Raw genomic sequence first — 19873 nt, forward strand, 5'->3', positions numbered from 1 at the left:
GGAGAAAGCTTCAAGTGGTGTTGGAGGAGGCAGAATATAGGGGGAGTTTGGTGTTAGAAAGTTAAGTTCAAGATGCTTATCAGACATTGAAGTGAAGACATCTCGTATGCATTTACGAGTCTGAAGTTCAAGAGAGAAGAATGGGTTGGAGGGATACATTTGGCATTAGTCTGTGATGATGGGACTATAGAACTAGAAGAAATTGGGAGTAAATATAGATAAGTCCAAGAATTTATCTCTGCAACACTCCAATCTGGAGACATCAAGGAGATAAGGAGTCCTAGAAGAAGAAGCAGGAAAATGTACAATCACTATAATGAATGCATTCAAAATAGCACCAAAAATATAGAAAATACTAAGGAATAAATTTAATAGTAAAAAAAATCACTGTATTACTTTTTGGCATTTTATTATAATTGATAAACTCTAGAATAGAAGTGATAGAGGATGAGGATATTAAAATGAATTAGACAGATGCACATTCCTGATGCCAAAAGATTCGTAGGATGATAGTACATGATAAAGAACAAAAATAAGCCTGGCACGGTGGCACCATACATGTAATTCCAGCAACCTGGGACTGAAGCAAGAGGATCCCAAGTTTGAGGCAAGCCTCAGCAACTTAGCAAGATCCTGTCTCAAAATAAAAAAATAAATAAATAACAAGCGTTGGGGACGTAGTTCAGTGGTAGAGGGCCCTGGGTTCAATTCGCAGTACCAAAATATCAAAAAAAGAACAAAAATTATATGGCAGGACAAAATCAACTATATGTAGACATCTTTGTAATTTGGAATATTTAGTATATGTATGAAAGAAGGTCTGGAAGAATATGTAAAAACTATGATCAGTGATTAACATATTGTTGACTTTCAGTTCCTTCATTATAAATGTCTGGATGTTTATTTTAATTTTTACTATAGCATATAAAGATTATTAACAAAGTTTAGAATTTTTAATAAAGTTTATGTGGTATATATAATAGTGTGCAAATAAAGTTATAACACAATGTTAATTAAAGAAAGCAGAAATAAACATTTTACATAAAATCAAGATTAGAACATATATGGAAAACAGATTGGAAAAAAATTTGTCAAAAAAGTCAATTGTGATTCTCTTTGGGTAGTAGTATTAAGTACTTTTTCCTTTTTTATGCTCTTTATATTTCAAATTCTCTATAACATAGTAATATTACTTTTATTTTTTCTGTTTATTATGGAAATATTCAAAGAAGAAGTTTAATAAAATACCAGGTATTGATCAGTCAGTTTCAATAATTGTCAAAATTTAGATATATATGTGTCACCTTTCCCAAGTTTTATTTTTTAATCTGCAACATTTTAAAGCAAATCTCAGACACCTTGTTACTCTTTTATATATTTCAGTTACATGCTTACAAAACAGTAATACTATTATTTCACCTAATGAAATAAAGAAAATTAATGTTATTTAATACGTAACCCTTAGGAAACATTTTCTGATTGCCTAAAACATGTCTATGCAGTTCATCTGAATCAAAATCCAAACAAGACCTACCTAGTACAACTTTTATTTTTGTAGTATTATGGGCTGAGTTGTGCTACGTCCCCAGTCTTATGTTGAAGTCCTAACCCCCAAGTACCTCAGAAGGTGACCATATTTGAAGACAAGATCTCTACACAGGTAGTTAAGTTAAAATGGGGTTATTAGAACGGGTCTTAATCCAATTTGACTACATCCTTAGAAGAGAAGGGGACACAAGTACAATTGGAGACTGAGTGAAGACAGAGAGAAGGTGATCAGGTATAAGACTAGAAGAGAGACTGTGAAGACACCTTCATCGTATACTTTACTCTCCAGAATTGTGAGAAAATAAGTTTCTGTTCTTTAAGGCACCCAGGGTGTGCTACTTTGTTACGGCAGGTCTAGCAAACTAATACAATCAGTAAAGTCAGCATCCATTCTGACTTTTTCATGGAGGATCAGCCTTGTAAAATTCATACTTAAATGGAAGCTGTGGGTACGGATGAAAAGTACATAAAATAATGCATAGCTTTAGAAGGAATTCAATATATGTCATCTATTACTCATTCAACAAATGTTCATGAAGTACCAATTATTTGATAGACACTGGTAGATGCTGGACATGGAGAAATTAAAATACAATGCAATGAAAATATAATTTATAGAATCAGTATCTAAAATATAATAGGACATAGCAGAAGTGGCCAGAGTTAAGGTAATCGACTTCAAGATTTCAAGGATGGGCTGCATTTTGGAGAAGTAGGCATATAGGAGGAGGGATTTTCAGGGAGAATGGACAATATGTGCAAGGTCTGGGGCATGAAAGGGTACGGACTGTTTTGAATGGTGCACATAATTCAATATATTGAGTGCCTAAAATTGCATGGTATACATAATTCAATATTGTATGAAGTTAAAACAAGAGAGATAAGAGAAGAGAGAGAGAGAGAGAGAGAGAGAGAGAGAGAGAGAGAGAGAGAGAGAGAGAGAGAGAGAGAGAGATGAGAGAAGAAATTAGGCAAGATGGAGCATCTTGAATACCAGGCAAAGTAGATAGTTTTAGAAGTAGATGGCCTTTGAAGAATTTTTAGGAGGGTGACGTTATTAGCTTTACATTTTTAGCTAGGTCATTCATAGCAGTTTGGAGAATGGGATTTAGCAGTCAAAACTACAGTGTGGGGACTGGTAAAGGGGCCATCTTCCAAATACCCAGTGGGAAATGTTGAAGGCTGGCTTTAGGTAGTGGCAGTTGAGATGGACTGACTGTATAACTGGGGATGTTAAAAAGGTAGAAAGGACGCGATTTGTTTAAAAGATGTATTCGAAATACTCTGGAGGTATCTTACTGTGAGAACAGTGGTGACTTAAAGCAAAATAAAAATTTAGAAGGGAAGTAGATTTAGACTGGAAAACGGAAACACTCGTCTTGGTATACATTGGATTGGTAATATTTCCCACTGTCTCCTGATAGACTTTTGGGAAGCAAATGAGATTTCCTTTGTAAGGTGTGATGAAACCGGTGAGGACAGAAAAAATTCGCTTCCAGAGAAATATACATAACTCTCAGTGCAAATGAAGCAACAGGCGACGGTGCACTACTATCACTGCAGAAAATGGCCACTAATTCAAGAACTGGGGAATAACGCAAATAGTATTTTTCCATCCTTGGTGACTCAGAGCTAAAGATGGCGCCTGTAGCAGAAATTAGCACGGGAGAGGGGGCGTTATATGAAGGAAAAAAATGACGTTTTTATTTTTGGTTTCAACACATAATGAGACACCTCAGCGCTGGGCGAACCATGGATGATTTTCTTCCGCTAAGATTTTTGTCTGTAGTACAACTCTTCGTTTTCCACGCTAAAAAGCATGGTTCATTTTGTGGGCGCGAGAGCGTGGGGGGTGACAAGTCTTTTTCTTTGCTTCACTGTCTCATTCATTCATGTTTCTTATCCAGGGAGGATTCCACGAGCGCCTGCCCGTCTGGCTTTCCCTCCTGTTTATCCCGGCGCCTGTGACGGTTCAGAGGCGCACAGAGGGTACACCCGCGCATCGCCGGGTTCTTACAGCTCCGGGATGAGCAGATTCTTACCCCTTCCAGAACCGCGGGGGCGGGCGGCGCGCGCCCGCTGACAGGCCGAGGACCCGCGGGCCCGCGCCGCGAGGCAGCACTTCCGGGGCCTGCGCGGGGGCGGGGCTCAGAGAGGGCGCCCAGGCGCGGCCACGGTCCAGGCCGGGCGCGTGGGCCACACCGGTCGTCATGGGAACGGCAGCGTAGGCAGGCCTGACGTCAGCTAGCGGCGCGCTGCCCGCACTGCGGCACCCAGTTGGCTCTCCGAGCCTGAGACGTTGGCGGCTGGTCTGGCTACGCTGCCGCCTCCCTTCGGCCCGCCCTGCTTGGCGCGGGGACCGCTGCGCACCGCTCCGGCTGTGGTTTCGGTCGGAACAGACTGCTGAGCGCTCTCCTCTCCGTGAGTACCCAGCGGGTGCGCTGGCGGCCTGCCCCGGGCTCCTGGGGGTGCGGCGGCGTGGGGGCTGCGTGAGGCCGAGCGCGCTGGGCCGCAGTGCGCCACCGCGGGCCGGACGCCGGGCGGGCGAGGGATGCGATCCTGGAGCCCCGCGTACTTTCCAGGTTCACTGCTCCGCGGAGCGGGTGGTGGCAGTCCTTGTCTTTCGTACTCGCGATTCTGGCTTACACGCTTTCGAGCAGGGAGGTTTTAAGTTTTCTTTCTTTCTTTCTTTTTTTTTTTTTTTTCTTAGAGTCATGCAGGTGCTGAAACGTCTTTTTAAATTACATCTGGGAAATTACGTTTATAAGAAAAGAGTCAAATTGTTATGATAGAGTCGTTTCGATATCCCTAAAAATGGGGTCGGGGGTTGGACTGTGTGGGAAGAATCCCTACCAAGTGGTTACCCTGCGTTTCAGCGGTACTGTGAAAACACGGCCGCCCGCCCCTTCCCCGCGCGAAAGGGAAGCCAACAGATTTGTCACCTGTTGCGTTAAAGGATTGCCTAGGCTTTCAGGAAGAAGTTTGCCTGTTATGAGGACTCAGGAAATTCTTTAAAAGAATTTTTGAAAGACATTAAGATACCAGAAGTTTTAAAACCATATTTAGAATCTCGACTATTTACGAAGACTGTCCTTGATTTTTTTTTTTTTTTAATTATGTAAACTGTGTTTCTGTTTCTTTTTTTCCCTTTGCTGTAAAATACGGTTCAGGACTGAATTATCTAAGCCTCTCAGCTTTTTCTCCCCTTGGTATTTAGTCCCACGCTGTGTGATAATCAGGTGGTCAGGGAAAAAATTAAAACGAGATGAAATGCGATCTAGTTAATTTTCCTACGTTCTGTGTCTTAGAAGCTCCTGTAAAAGACTTGGGAGGGAGACGTTTTAAAATAATGGCGTATATGATATTCAGGGATGTTTTATTAAATCAGACCTTAATTTTTGCAGATATTAATCAAGTGTCAGTTATTCTATAACGTATTAACATTTAGAGATGATTATTTGTATCATGCATTTGCTGTTACTAAATAATAATTATTGAATTGTGTGTTAAATGATTAGCAGTAAAAAATGTAAATACATAATTTAATCACGTGTTTTATTTATTAAGTAATTATTAAAGGGACATAAAGTAATTTTATGGAGCACCACCTGCATTGTGTGATCGTTTTGCTTTCTGGTGTTTCCTTTTCTCTTTACCATGGAGTAGGTGCCATTTTAATTTCCCAGGCAAGGAAAAACCAAGTCTTAGTGAAATTCAGTAGTTTGCCTCAGACCACAGATCAGTAAGTGACAAAACATGAGCTCAAGCTTGAGTCTTTTCAACTATAGAGCCATTGTTTTTACCTCGTTTAAAAAAATTTTTTTTTTTTTAATGGTGATACATGGATATTAAGAGAACAGATTTGGCTGTCTAAAAGCTAGCAGTTTGGTAGTGGTCACAGAACATTTTACTAGGGTTAACATTCAGGGTCAAAGTAAACCAATTGGTTAATGAAGATCAAGGAATCCTGAGAGCAAAAGAAGAATTTAACTGTCTCTAGAGGTGATCTAGGAGAAAAGTAGAGAAGTTGTCATTTACATTTAGTGTCAAAAGACAGTTTGTTAAAGTGACAATGGAAAAAAGGCATTTCTCAGGGGGATCTATGTGTATTGGTACAAAGGCAAGAGCAGATTTGGCACATTAGAGAGTCTACTTTTTAGCATTTCTTCTCAGACGTTTCTGTTAGGGAATATGAATATGGATCTCCAGAGAAGTAGAGCATTAACTAATAATACCTACTAGTTCAAAGTATGTTTTTATTTTTTGTAGTCTTCAGTTTTATTCTTTAAAAATTCATGTATATTGTATTTTAAAAAAAATTTTTAATTGTAGATGAACACAATACCTTTATTTTATTTATTCATTTTATGTGTTGCTGAGAATTGACCCAGTGCCCCACACCTGTCGGCAAGTGCTGTACCATTGAGCCACATCCCCAGCTCCTGCATATCATATTCTTATATGGAAATTTATATGTTCATTTTAGACTCACCCTCATCTTTAAATAAATTGACAATTCAAGAATATATGTACAGAGTACATCCATGATCTTGAGTAGCTCTGATATACTATACATCATTATTTGAAAATGATGGCACAAATGCTTGTGCTGACCTCTACTGTAGCATAATTTTCAGTGGCAGATACAGAGACATTTAAATTAATCATCTATGATTATGCTGCTCACAAACATTTTTTATTAATATAATAATGTATGCTTTTGGGAAAGTCAATCCTGAGATGGAGCTGGGTTTCTTAAAATCATGTTAAAATAGTCATTAATTTATTAGAACACTTTAAAAGACTACTGACGTACATGGTTAGATGTTTACTGCCTTTCTAATTGTTTTTGCTCCAAATACATATTTTATTCATATATGATCCAGTCTACTTAACCTGATTTCAGGACCCTTAATCAATTCAAATATATCCAATTCATTTCCATAAAATTGGAATAAGAGACTATAGCTTTATTGGTATAAACCTGATAAAGTAGTGGAGATACAATGGCATAAGTTAAGTGAAGAATGTTTTATAATTTTCCCTTGGAACATTCATATTATAAAAATCCTTTTTGTTTTAATAGGATCCTGATTGAGTCAGTGTGTAACATTATTTCTCAATGCCTGCCATAAAGCTGAGCTATGCCCACTGGTAAGATTTTTATGAAATTTATGAACAAAATTCATATTTAACACACTTGTTTTTAAATTTGGTTTGTGTTAGGGAATAGATTAATGAATAAAGTAGATGTCATTAACCAAATATTACTTTTAGAGATGGTAATAAGTTAGGTTTGGTCTCTGTGGAATTATTCAACTCTTTTAAATCATAAAAGTACCATAAGAATTCATAACAATGAGCATGTCTGGTTTTAATAAAACTTTATTTACAAAAGCAGATGACTAGCCTGTAGGCCATGATTTGCCCACACCTGTTATGGGTCATTCATTCATTCATTCATCTTTTTTTCATTTAAAGCATGTTTATTGACCACCAAGACTAATAGCTAGGGATATAGATATACACTACATAGTACAGTGGGAGAAAGAATTATTTATGTAGATGTACATAGACATGTGTATATTATAATATACACACACACACACACCATTTGGATAAAGTCTACAATGGAAAAGAATGACCTAAGAAACAGAAAAATTTAGATGAGGTTGTCAGAAAGTGATCTGTTTTAGAGGCAACATTTAAATAGCTTAACACTAGGTGGAAGCAGCTTCATTTGCATAGGAAGGAGCTTGTTTTGATGGAGGAGCAAAAAGGGCAGCAGTATGACCAGGATGTGAGTATCTAAGGGGATGTCTGTCTTGATTTAATGCTATAGAGATGAACAGGTCACAAAGCGCAGGATCCTGTAGGGTGTATGAAGGACTCGTTTAATTTTATCCTAAGTGAAATGTGAAATCTGCAGGGTCTTAATCAGGGGAATAGCATGATATGATTTGTGTTTTAAAGGAAATTATAACAATATTTGCCAAATGCTGACTATGGGCTAGACAGATTTTAATAGTTTTTTCATCCCAAATGATCTTTGACAGAATTATTGTGATTTTACAGATAATATTGGAAAATGAACTTTAGAGATGTTAAATCTAAGATCACACAACTTAGAGTAGTATATGCTATTGTGCATTTGAAGTAAATGGTTGGCAAAAGAGACTTTTAGAGGAAGTGACTAAAGAGGTAAGCGGGATGTGAGTGAGTAGTAACCACAGTTAAAGGGAAAAAAGTGTTTTAAGAAGTAGGGATTGTTCAGTTGTTCCAGTGTAGCTGGAGAACTCATGCAGGTATTCACAAGACTATTTTTTAATATTATAGTAGTAAAGGTTTGTGTTACAGTCGAGTTATTTAGAAAATGACATGTCTTTATCTTTTGTAGTTGAGAGTGAAGCCAAAGCAAAAACCAAAGTTCGCTTTGAAGAATTACTTAAGACCCACAATGATCTAATTCGTGAAAGAAAAAAACTGAAGAAAAAACTTGCCAAATCTAGAGAAAGCATCCCAGTGAGTAACTGATCATTTGGTTATGGTGACTTATGTATCTGAATAAAATTATGACTTTCATATTAAAATTCCAAAAAATTTTGGAAATTAAAAAGTCTCATTTTGTGATCCATAACACATGGTAAAATAAAGTTTACATTAGAATCAAAGCATTCTTAGAATATTGAATTCTGTCTTGAGTGCTGTCCTACAAGAAGGACATAGACACACTGGTGAGGATTATCAGAAATAATGAGAAAACTCAAAACTAGCCATATTACACATTTTTGAGGAAAATAAAGGTTTTTTTTTAAACCCAGAATGTGAAGAACTTTAAAAGTAATATCTTCAGATAGTCAGTGACTTATCTATACTTTATATTTACTCTGTCTGATTCTTCTCAGCAGAAAACAGGACAAATCAATGCCTTTAAGTCAATAATTATCTTTATGCTTGAGCCACACATTTAAGTAAGGAATTTTGTATAGCACACTTGAAAGGATTAAAAATACAGAATTCAAAGCCATACTAAAACAAATCAGCAACTATCTAACCTGATTTATGTGGTATTATGAAGAGTCTATAATAGCATCCATAGTGAACTGTTCTATACCTATCTCACCATTTCCTTTGCTCTTTCTCCTTTGAATGTGATCTCTTGTGTTCTTACACATATACAAAAATAAAGTCCTTTCTCGTCCTGCAAAATGGTAAGTAATCTTTCTATGGTAGAAGTTTTTATTTATTTATTTTATCAATTATATATCCTATGTTTTGCTTGTACCAAATTTTACCCATTGCGTATGTATGAAACCTGTTTATTTTAGTATTCTGTCATCAGGTAGTCATCAACATAACAGCATATACTCTCAAGTGAGGCAAAAATAAGTATAACTGGCCAGACTCCAGCCACAGACATGTGACAGCTTGTAGTAAGCTACAGAATGGGACAGATTAGGTCTTCCATAGTGAGTACTGCCTTAAAGTACGATGTTTTCTTCTGGTGGTGCCAGTGTGCAGTGTAATAGGAAACAGTGACATGTGCAGAATAGAACATTGCATATTGGTACATGCCCCACTCCTCAGGTGTGGTCTTCACATCGCAACAAAACAGAAAGAACCCTGGAAACAGTTGTCTGCAGAATATTTTTATGAACTCACTTGGTTAAAGAAAAACCTCATATTTTCTCTCACTGTTAGAGAATTGGACTATGTGAGCCATGAGAGAGATGCAGTTTAGGCCAGGAATTCTAAATTAAGTGGATAATAAGAAAGTGGGCTGAAGTTATATCATTTGCCCAAGATCCAATTAAGATGTTGAGGACATATAGGTGTGAAGTAACTAATCAATCTACCCAACGTCTCTTAGCAAATACCAGACCTAAATAGACTTTGCATTCAGAAATAAGGCTACTAGGGGAAAAAAGAGATTTTTCTAGGTCAAAAGAAGGTAATATTCCTGGAGGGCTTAGAGGAAAGCAAAATATTTCTGAAATTGTTAATCCTAGGAAGTAGAAGAGGAATATCCACTTTGATTTACTAGATACCTCAGTGCTTTTTGTCTTTTAGACTGTCATTGTTTGGATTTGAGGTGTCCCCCAAAAGCTCACGTGTGAGAAGTGCAGGAAGGTTCAGAGGAGAAATGCTTGGGTTGTGAGAGTCTTAACCCAATCAGTGAATGAATCCTTGATGTGATTAATTGAAGTGGCAGGGTGTGACTGGAGGAGGTGGGAATTGGAGCGTGGCTTTGGGGTATATATTTTGTAACTGGAGAGTGTGGAGTCTCTGCTTCCTGATGATGCAAGCTGCTTCCCTCTGCCACATTCTTCTGCCATGATGTTCTGCCTCACCTTGAGCCCCAAGGAATGGAGTTGGCCTTCTATGGACTAAGGCCTCTGAAACCGTGTGATCTCAAATAAACTTCCTCCTTTAAAATTATTCTGGTCGGATCTTTTAGTAACAGCAGGGAAAAAGCTGACTAAAACGCAGATACTCTTCTAAACTTCTGTGTATTCACACATTTGTTACAAACAACAGAATTATAAGGTTTTATCTCCGTAGACCAGGAAACTATCATAGACTTGGAGTGTCTTGACAAAAGTTGCATAGTAAGTTGTGGAAACAGGATTCAAATACTGATAGTTTGATTGTAGAATTCACTCTCATATCTACAACTCAGCATTACCTCTTTTAATAAAAGTTGAAAAAATAATATTTCTTTGAAACGACAAGGATTTTTATGTATATAACATAAGAGGTGAACAAGGAAGCAGTCTGAAATAAAATTAAGCAAGGGAAAAATCCATAATCAAAGAATTTATAAGAATTACAGATTTATCTTATGTTCCAATTACATATCAGGCACTGTGATAAGAATTTTACAAATAACATTTCTAATAGTCATGTTAATCAAGCAGAGTAGGTATTGGGACTCTCTTTGCACATGAGAAATTTTATTTAAAAAGATGTTAAATTTTTTTCCACATCATATAGTCAGAAATCAAATAAGTGGGATTTAAGACTACAGTCCCTCCAATTTTAAAGTCCATGTTCATTCTTCAGCTGCTTCCTTAAAACTGTCTCAGACCTAAACTCATAGAATTGATATCATGGGAAAAGCTAATCAGTAATATGGGAGACAAACTTAAGGTACTCTGCATGAGAGAAATGGCCAAAACTTAAATAAATAAATAGGATATATTTGACCTACAAATAAGTGTTCTCAGACAGTACTCATGAAATAGAAACCAAAACAGCATAATGGAAAAACCTTCCTGAGGTTAAGAAAAAAAGATTTTCAAAGACATGAGTCCATTTTGCATTCTAAGTATTTATGAGATGAGAACAGTATCTAGAAATGTTTTTGTTTGTTTTTATTTCAGGATAAAAATAAATATACAAATATCTAAACAAAAAAGCATCAAATACATTTCAAACTTATCTATAAAAACACTGACTCCAAAGGAGAGTAGGAAAATATAGATTATTCAGGGGAAAAGTGACCCAAGAAGTCTAGTAACCCTAGTCATTTGCAAGGGTAGTAGTAATCATATGAGCAGAGAACTTAATCAGCACTACTTCCTGAAAAAAAAAAAATGTATTAAAGATGTTTATTTGAAGTTGTATATGATTATCAGACATGAATAAGTTAAGCATAGAAAATTTATGATCTGTAATCAATGAATCTTGAAATCAGTTAAATATATATAGATTCACACCATTCATTTCTCACTTATATATGTGCCAAAAATAAACCTAAAGATTTTTATTAACTATGTATATAGCGTCTCCTTGACTTAAATTATACCTCAATAGACCCATATAAGTTGAAAATGCGTCTAATGCATCTAACCTACCAAATAACTTGACAATACAGTCCACTGTAGAGTATTGGTTTTTAATCCCTCATGATTGCAGGGCTGACTGGAAACTGCAGCTCATTGCTGCCCAGCATTTTGAAAGCATACTGTGCCATACATGACTAGACTGGAAAAGATTCAAATTTAAAATTGGAAGTACAATTTCCACTGAATAAGCATCTCTTTTGCACCACCATAAAGTAAAAAATAAATAAATAAATAAAAATCAGACTGTCTACATGATAATGTGAAAAAACAGAATTAGGTGGTTTCCAAAGATTGAGCAAAGCTTTCTTGCTTGCAAAGGAAGAAAACATCATATAACTATTACTGCCTAGGGTATAGCAACAATTTCATCCTAGAGTTTGAAATAACTGAAATAATATGTAGCATACACTTCCTGAGTCATCAGAGGTCAGGGAAAATCATTGAAATTAGATATTTTTAAGAGGAAGAAAAGTAATGGAATAAGAAATTTAAGAGCAAGTATTTAGTCATGAAAATAAATGTGAATGGCTTACCATTCATAGTTTAAAAAGTGGATTCTATAATTTTTAAATAATCAGATTTTCTACTTGCAAGATTCACATACCAGACAAAATGACTATAACGTTTAAAAATGAAAGCACAAAAATATAGATGAGGAGCACTCAAAAAAACTTAGAGCTATCTCCTTTATGAACACATATTGAAAGAATAAAATAATTTTAAATAAAAGTTGAACAATTGAAATTGATCATGTTAAAATAATAATCTATGTAAATCTAATACTTCCCCTCCACATCTTAAGACTATCTTAATTGGATATTGTTGTGTAATTAAGTTGGTACAAATAAATTGAATTAAAAAATCATATAAAAATAACTGAAAAAATCATTTTAAATGGAAACAAAACAGTAATTTATTTAAACAAAACAGTTTGATAATCATGTTTGTGAAAATTATGCCCCTACTGATCCACATGTACATATGCCATACCATGTAAAATTTCATAGTTTTCCATGCTCCCTTTAAGGAGAAAGGGTATGCATCTAACCTTCATTTTCTTCTTAGGGCCCATAAAGAACATCCCTTTTCATTATGACTATTTAATATTCTTGCTGTTTGCATAAATATGCTAGGGTATGAAACAATGATATGATAGCTTTTTTTTTTTAAACTGATATTTGTGTACATCTAATTTATGCCAGGCACCATACTAAGTGCTTCCTTGCATTAACTAACTTACCTCATTCTCCTAAGAATCTTAAAATCAGTATAGATTTGAGTACTGAGGCACCAGAGGTTCAGGAACTTCCCTGGTATCATACAACTAAGGTATGGGAATCCTGGTCCTTCTGATTCTATATCTTGTAATCATGATAACTGTGCTCTACTGCCTTCTGTTATGCTGGTATATAGTGTGGGCAAATATATGTTCTCCTAGGAGAACAAATGATCATTGGTAGTCTGAATGCTAATATTAGGAAACCTATGCAAGTCAACTGAAAGGGAACAAAGAAGAAAACTAACTGAATTAGAGTGAGAAACAGTAAATTAGAAGATTTTGGAAAAAGGTACAAGAACTAATAGATAAATATCACATAGAAACTACAGAAACCCCCAACAGATCTTAAAAATAAATTTTCCAAAAGCATATATTCATAATGAAAAAACTTGAATTTTGTTAGCAAATATTATAAACTTATCAGGTTTCTTTAGGATTTAGTTTTCACATGGTTGTGATAATCTTCACTGGACTTTTTTAGTTGACAAAATTAGACAAATTCATGTAGAAGAATAAAAAAGGAAGATTTAACTTAAAATTTTAAAACAAGGGATTATACCATTTCTAGATGTTTCATTATGTTGTAAATATAATTAAAAGAAATAATATTGTTTAACTTTTGGAAAAGTTCAATTAAAACCTTATTTTATATCACTGAATTACATTTCAGACAGCTTAAAAAGTTAAATGTAAAATCTAAATTAGTAGAAAAATACTTAAATAAGAAAATAGAAATGACAAGCTGGTTTAATCTTTCTGTAAGGAAAGATATTCTGGTCTTAAAAGGGATAAAAGACATCACAAATAGTCTATACGCAGAAGACTTAGTACATGTTTATTGAATGAATGAATAGGATGTGAAGATGCTCATTTTGTCAAAAAGCAAAGTCAACCAATTCATTGAGAAAAATGTAGTATTTTTACAGTCCTAAGAGTTAATACTCTACATATAACTAACAATAATTGTTAACATGTATTGAATACTGGAATCAGAAGGACCTACTTAGTGTTTTATAGTTATTATCTGATTACTCCTCAGAACAACATTATGAGTAAGTTTTATTTCCGTTAACATGTAAAGTAGTATAATTAGATGCTATAAATAATAAGATCCTAAATAGCTAAGTAAACTCAAGGCATGAAAAATAAATTATATGAGAAAAATAGCATTAACTAATAGAATGTGGAAATAGTTTAAGAGATTCAGAGTGGGATACTGAGGTGATATTTTTGCTGACCAAATAAGTATTTAAAAGCTTGTTAGTAGTAAGGTAGTGAGCAAGGCTTTTTGATACAGTGTTGATAAAAAGTTAAAGTAATATAGCACACATTAACTCTTCTAGGAAGATTAAAGAGGAGTATTATGAAGATGGTATTTATTGAATTCAGGTGTTTAAACACTCATGTCAGGAGGATAATGGAGATATTGATAGTATAGGAAAAAGAAAGTTTTTTAGACCACAAGTAGAAAAGATGCACACTTTTATATGGGAAGAAAAGAGAAAAGATAGTTTTGGTTGTGTGGAAATTTGCATGTTGGTAGCAGAAACTTCCACCTTCCCATATGATGGCTTATATCTGTAGAAGTGAGCTAGGAAGTGGCAGCACTGGACATCAGAAGTGAGTGAAGAGAGTCTGAAGTAGCTACCATGGAGAAGGCAAGGAGGAGTGCAGGTGAACAGGTTATGTGACATAGAAGGATTGTCCAAAAGTATTGCTGTCCCAGGTGATTTTATAGACCATATTTTTATAAATAACACCAGTGGTTCAGATTTTTTCAATCTCATTATAAAATGACTAAGTTTGAACAGAGCCTGTTGCCAGACAATTCGATGGATGGTAAGTACGTGATGTGGGCCAGTGATTGAACTGATGGCCCATGGAATCACAGTATCAGGAATTACATAAAAGGAGATTGATAAATAAAGAGACTATATTGGATTAAGAACATAATAAACTATTATACTACTGTTTGGAGTGGTTTGATAAGAGAATAAACAGTGTAGTTATATTTCTGGAATTGCATTTAAATTTTTAATTTAAATGGGGAAATTTAAGCCATATTTTGATCATTTTCATTGCTTTTGCTATATTGATTTTTCTTTAGTTTTCTTTCTTATCATTTCTTATCATTTCTATCTTATCATTATCATTTTATTCTTGTAACTCATTTTATATTGGTGATATCTTCTTTGTTTCATGAGTTAAAGTTTCTAAACATTTGCTTTTTGTACTAAATTTTAAAGGGTAGAAAAATCTTCTAGTTTCTCTAGGTATTACTAATATCCATATATTTACTTTAGCATATAAATCTAATTATTTCAGCTCTACCAAAGATAAATTTAGAACCCAAATCTTCTTAGGGGTGACTAAATAATTTTTTTATTTTGATCAAAATAATTTTTTTTGTATTAGGAATCCTAAGAAAATATAGCAGCCAGAAAAAAAAAAAATATATATATATATAATTTGATATCCAATGAAATACACCAGCCTTCTAAATAAGAAAGATAATATGACCTATAACCAAAAAAAAAAAAAATCAATCAATAGAAACAATGTAGGTGGAGATAGAAAAATATATAAAACAAAAAACATTATAAAAGTTCTAGATATTAAAAAGTATAATATTTGAAATTACCAATAAACTGGATCAAATTAGCATATTGGAGACTACATAAAAATAATCAGGAAACTTGAAGAAATAGCAGTGTAAATTATCCAAATAAAACACAGAAAACCAGTGGTGTGTTGGAGTGACCTGTCCTGGATCTTGTGAACTGATGTGTTAAATATTAGTTTTGTAAACTGGTTGTTAAGCCATTGGTAGACTGAAATTGATCATCATGTGGATACTTGCATAATGGAAATTGATAAACACTATACATGACAACTTTTTATTTATACTGCTTTGCCTCCAGTGGAGAGCTTATTTACCATTCTACCACTATAATCTGAAATGTTGAAGTGGAGGGGGAAAGAGCATTAGTGACTTATAGACAGTATTAAGCATATTAACAATGTGTACCTGAAGTCTGAGAAAGTAGGAGTTAGAAAATATTCAAAGAAAAAAATTTGCAGGTTTTATGGAAACAGTAAACCCACAGATACTAAAAGCTCAACAAATCATAAGCACAAGAAACATGAACAAAGTCGTACTAACGTACATGATACTAAAATTGTTGAAAAACCAGAGAAAATAAAGACATTTTGTTGAGGAGAGTAAAGAATGACAGCAGACTTAAACTATTTCAGCTAAGAGTCAGTAGAGTTATATCTTTTAAATACTGAAAGAAAAAAAATATTGCCAACCTAGCCTCTATATTGGGAGACATACCTTGCAAAACTGAAGGTGAAATAAAAACCTTTTAAGTAAAAGCTGAAAGAATTCAATGTCAGTAGACCTGAAGTACAAGAAATGGTTTATTTTTAAAATGATAATAACAAAGTAGAAATGTGGTTTTATGCAAAGAACCACAGGAACTAGTAAGTGTACTTCAGAAATAATTTTTTCTCATTTTAAAAAATCTTTAACTTTTAAGGCAAGAGTGAAAACAGAGTGGAATTTATAATACGTTTTTAAGCAAAAGGTAAGAACATAGCACAAAATATGGGAGAGAAGGTAAGTGGAAGTATATTTTAAGATTCTGAAAATACATGGGAAGTGGCATCATTTGGTAGATTAGGATAACAATTTGTATTATAAAACATGGAACAATCACTTAAAAATGGGGAGGTGAATAGACAAAAAGCAGTGTTATTATGGAATCACAAAAAGATAATGAGAGAGATGGCAGAAAGAGGAGAAAAAGAAACAACAGTACAAATAAAAGCAAATAATAGAGTGGCATATTTAAATTCAACTGTATCAGAAATCACTTTAAATATAAATGGTGCAAACAGACCCATTCAAGGGTAGAGATTTCAGGTTGGCAAATAAATAGGACCCTGGTATATATTAACTATAAGAAACCTACTTGAAATATAAAGACACAGATAGGTTAAGTTTTCAGGAAAGACAAAAAACATAATACCATACTAATAGTAGTCAAAGCGTAATTGGAGTGGTTATAGTGATATCAGAAAAAAAGTATATTTTAGAACACATAAAAAGTTACCAAGGATAAACAGGAATATTACTGAGGCTGAAGAGAAATATCTTATAATGATAAAAGTATTATTTTCTCAGAAAGAAAATAACCCTAAAAGTACATAAACCCAGTAAAAGAACTTTAAAATACACAAAACAAAAACTAATGGAAACAAGCCAACGGACAATTCAGCAGTTATGATTACATATTTGAATATACCTTAGAAATTGATAGAATAAGTAGTCAAAAAATCATTAAGAATATAGACAATTTCAAATCACTGTCAACAAATTTGGAACATTGTATCCAACAAATACAGAATACTCATCAATTCCTAGTGCACTGAGACAAATACCAACCTGTTCCATAAGGCAAGCCTAGATATCCAGTTTTAAATATAAGCAATAAAAAGTACAGATACAAAATAAAAATTTTAAATGATACAGAATATGTTTTAGACTATGACAGAATTAAACTAGAAATAACTAACCAAAAAATATCTGTCATATCTCCAAATATTTGGAATTTAAACAGGATCCTAAAATGGCCATTATATTAAAGAAGAAATCAGAAGAAAATATTTTGAACTAATGAAAAATGAAATCACAACATATCAAAATTGTGGAGTGCTTCTAAGCAGTAGATGAAAATTTATAATACTGAAATTAAAGAGGAATAATGGCCTCATCTATCATTGAAGCCTTCTTAAACAGTATGAAGAACAAATTAAGTCCCAAATAGAAAATGGAAATAATTAGTGTAAACAGTGAAATGAGAAATAAAAACAATAGTGAACTTTAGTAAATCAAATGCAAATACTTTTAAAAGAGGGCTGAATCGATCATCTTATGTACTGGGGATTCTAATGGCCTACCTCAGGCTTAATTCACTGGAGAGACCCACAGAACTCAAAAGCTGATATATTCACACGGTTTATCACAGCAAAAGGATACAGATTAAAATAGCAAAGGGAAAAAGTACATGGGCACACTGCAGGAGAAACCAGTGGTGTGCTCCCTATGGTGTTGCATGGTTCTTAATTCTGCCAGCAGCAAAGTGTGAAAACGTGCAAAATGCTGATAATCAGGAACATTTATTCAAGCCTCCTTTTTCATGGTTTTGTGTACATGTATGAGGTTTCAGTCACATAGGCATGCAGTGCCTGTGTGAATGAACTTAGCTACTCTGATTTCAAGCTCCCAGACCAAAAATAGATGTTTACCATAAGTCACATTACTAGTATTTGATTAAACTGGTACAATGTGTCCCAAGGTTTCAGGCATACAGAAACAGTCTTATCAAGCATAACATTCCAAAGACTCATAGCTCAGTTTCTAGGAGTCTACCCAGAGCTGGTCCTAAAAATGGACCCTATTTGGGATTTGCTGCATTTTACCAACTGAAGTCTGCTGAGTTTTTTTCGCCATAACTTTTAACCGGATCTATCAGGAAAAAGGAAAGAAGACACAAATTACCAATATAGAAAACTGAGAGGAAGGTCACTGTAGATGCTATAGATTTTTAAAGGATAATAAGGAAGTATAATGAATAATTTTATGATGGTATGTGTAGCAGCTGAGATGAAATGCATAAAATACACAAAGGGCGTACATTCCCAAATCTCATTCTAAAAGAAATAGATAAAAACCTCACAAAGAAAAGTAGTTCTAGGTGGCTTCATTGGCAAATTTCACCAAACATTTGAGGAAGAATTAATACCAATTCTGTACAAGTTCTTAAAGGTTACTCAGTAAGAGAAACTAATTCTTCACTTCTTTTTGTAGGCGATCATTACCCTGATCCATGCCTAGAAAGGTATTACAAAAAAACTGACCAATATCCCTAATGAATACAGATCCAGACATCTTCAATGAAATATTAGGAACTCAGTCTTACCAAAAGGATAATTCAAAATGACCGAGTGGGTTTTATCTCCGCAATACATTGTCAGTTCAGTGTTAGAAAAACTATTCAGTGAAATTCACCATTTCAGAAGATTAAATTAGAAAACAATATGATCATCCTAAATATAGAAAAAGGACCTGGAAACATTGATTATCCTTTCCTGATAATTCTTCAAGAAGTCAGCAATAGGAGACTTCCTTACTTCCTTGACATCATATGCCCTCAAACTAACATGTACTTAATGGCAAAAAAGAATGTGCATGCCTTAAGCTTAAGCATATGCCATCTGACCAATGCAATTATGCAATGTTTTTCAAAAAGAAAAATTTTAAAGAAGTAAAATCATCTATCTATAGACAAGATGTGTAGTAGAATATAAGATCAATGTATGAAAATAAATGTATTTCTGCATCAAATAACTTGAAATTAAAAATTTAAAAACTTATAATAGCAACAAAAATATATAGTGCTCAAAGATTAGTGCATCAAAAATGTGCAAGAGCTGTACACTGAAAGGCCCCAAAGTGCTTAAAATAAAGATTTGCATAAATAGGTAACCAGTTCATGGTTTAGAAGAAACAATGTTAAATGTCCAATCTCTGAAAATGAATCTTTTGATTCAGTTCAATTCTAATCAAAATGCTGGCAACTTTTAAAAATGAAAATCTAAATATGAAATTTATTTGGGAATATGAACCACAGACTTGGAATAATTGAAACAATTTCAGAAAGAACAAAATTGAAGAACTTACACAGTCTGGTTAGAAACCCGTCATGAAGCTGTAGTGATCAAGACAGCTTGATATTTTCATAAAGATAGGCATACATATCAGTGGAGCAGAATAGAGTTTAGAAATGTGCTCTATGTTATCAATAGATTCTTCCTTTCTTTTCTCTGTGCCTCCCTCTCTCCCTTCCTTTTTTGTGCTGGGGATTGCATGCAGGGCCTTGTGCATGCTAAGCAGGTGCTCTACCAATGAGCTACACCCCAGTCTGGACAATTAATTCTTCTTTAAGTTGCCAAGGTTAATTCAGTGAGGGAAATGAAAAACTTCAACAGTAATCCTGGAATAACCAGATATTCATATACAACATAATAAACTGTGACCATATTGTGTTTGGAAAGTAACTAGAAATGAATCAAAGACATATATAAGAACCAAAGCTACATAACTTATAGAAGAAACAGAATAAAACCTTGG

At 34.3% G+C, this 19873-nt stretch overlaps 1 protein-coding gene across 1 annotated transcript in view; it reads left to right on the forward strand.

Moving 5' to 3' along the window:
- Nucleotides 1–3795: 3795 nt before the first annotated feature.
- The window catches only part of AHI1 (Abelson helper integration site 1), a 208733-nt gene continuing 192655 nt past the window's right edge, over nucleotides 3796–19873 (forward strand). The window contains 3 exon segments of the mRNA XM_079146243.1: nucleotides 3796–3969; nucleotides 6635–6702; nucleotides 7946–8070. Coding sequence (XP_079002369.1) covers nucleotides 6693–6702; nucleotides 7946–8070 — 135 coding nt within the window. The 5' untranslated portion in view covers nucleotides 3796–3969; nucleotides 6635–6692.

The sequence above is a fragment of the Sciurus vulgaris genome, assembly GCF_902686455.1.
Source record: "Sciurus vulgaris genome assembly, chromosome: 7".
In the NCBI taxonomy this organism is placed as follows: Eukaryota; Metazoa; Chordata; class Mammalia; order Rodentia; family Sciuridae; genus Sciurus; species Sciurus vulgaris.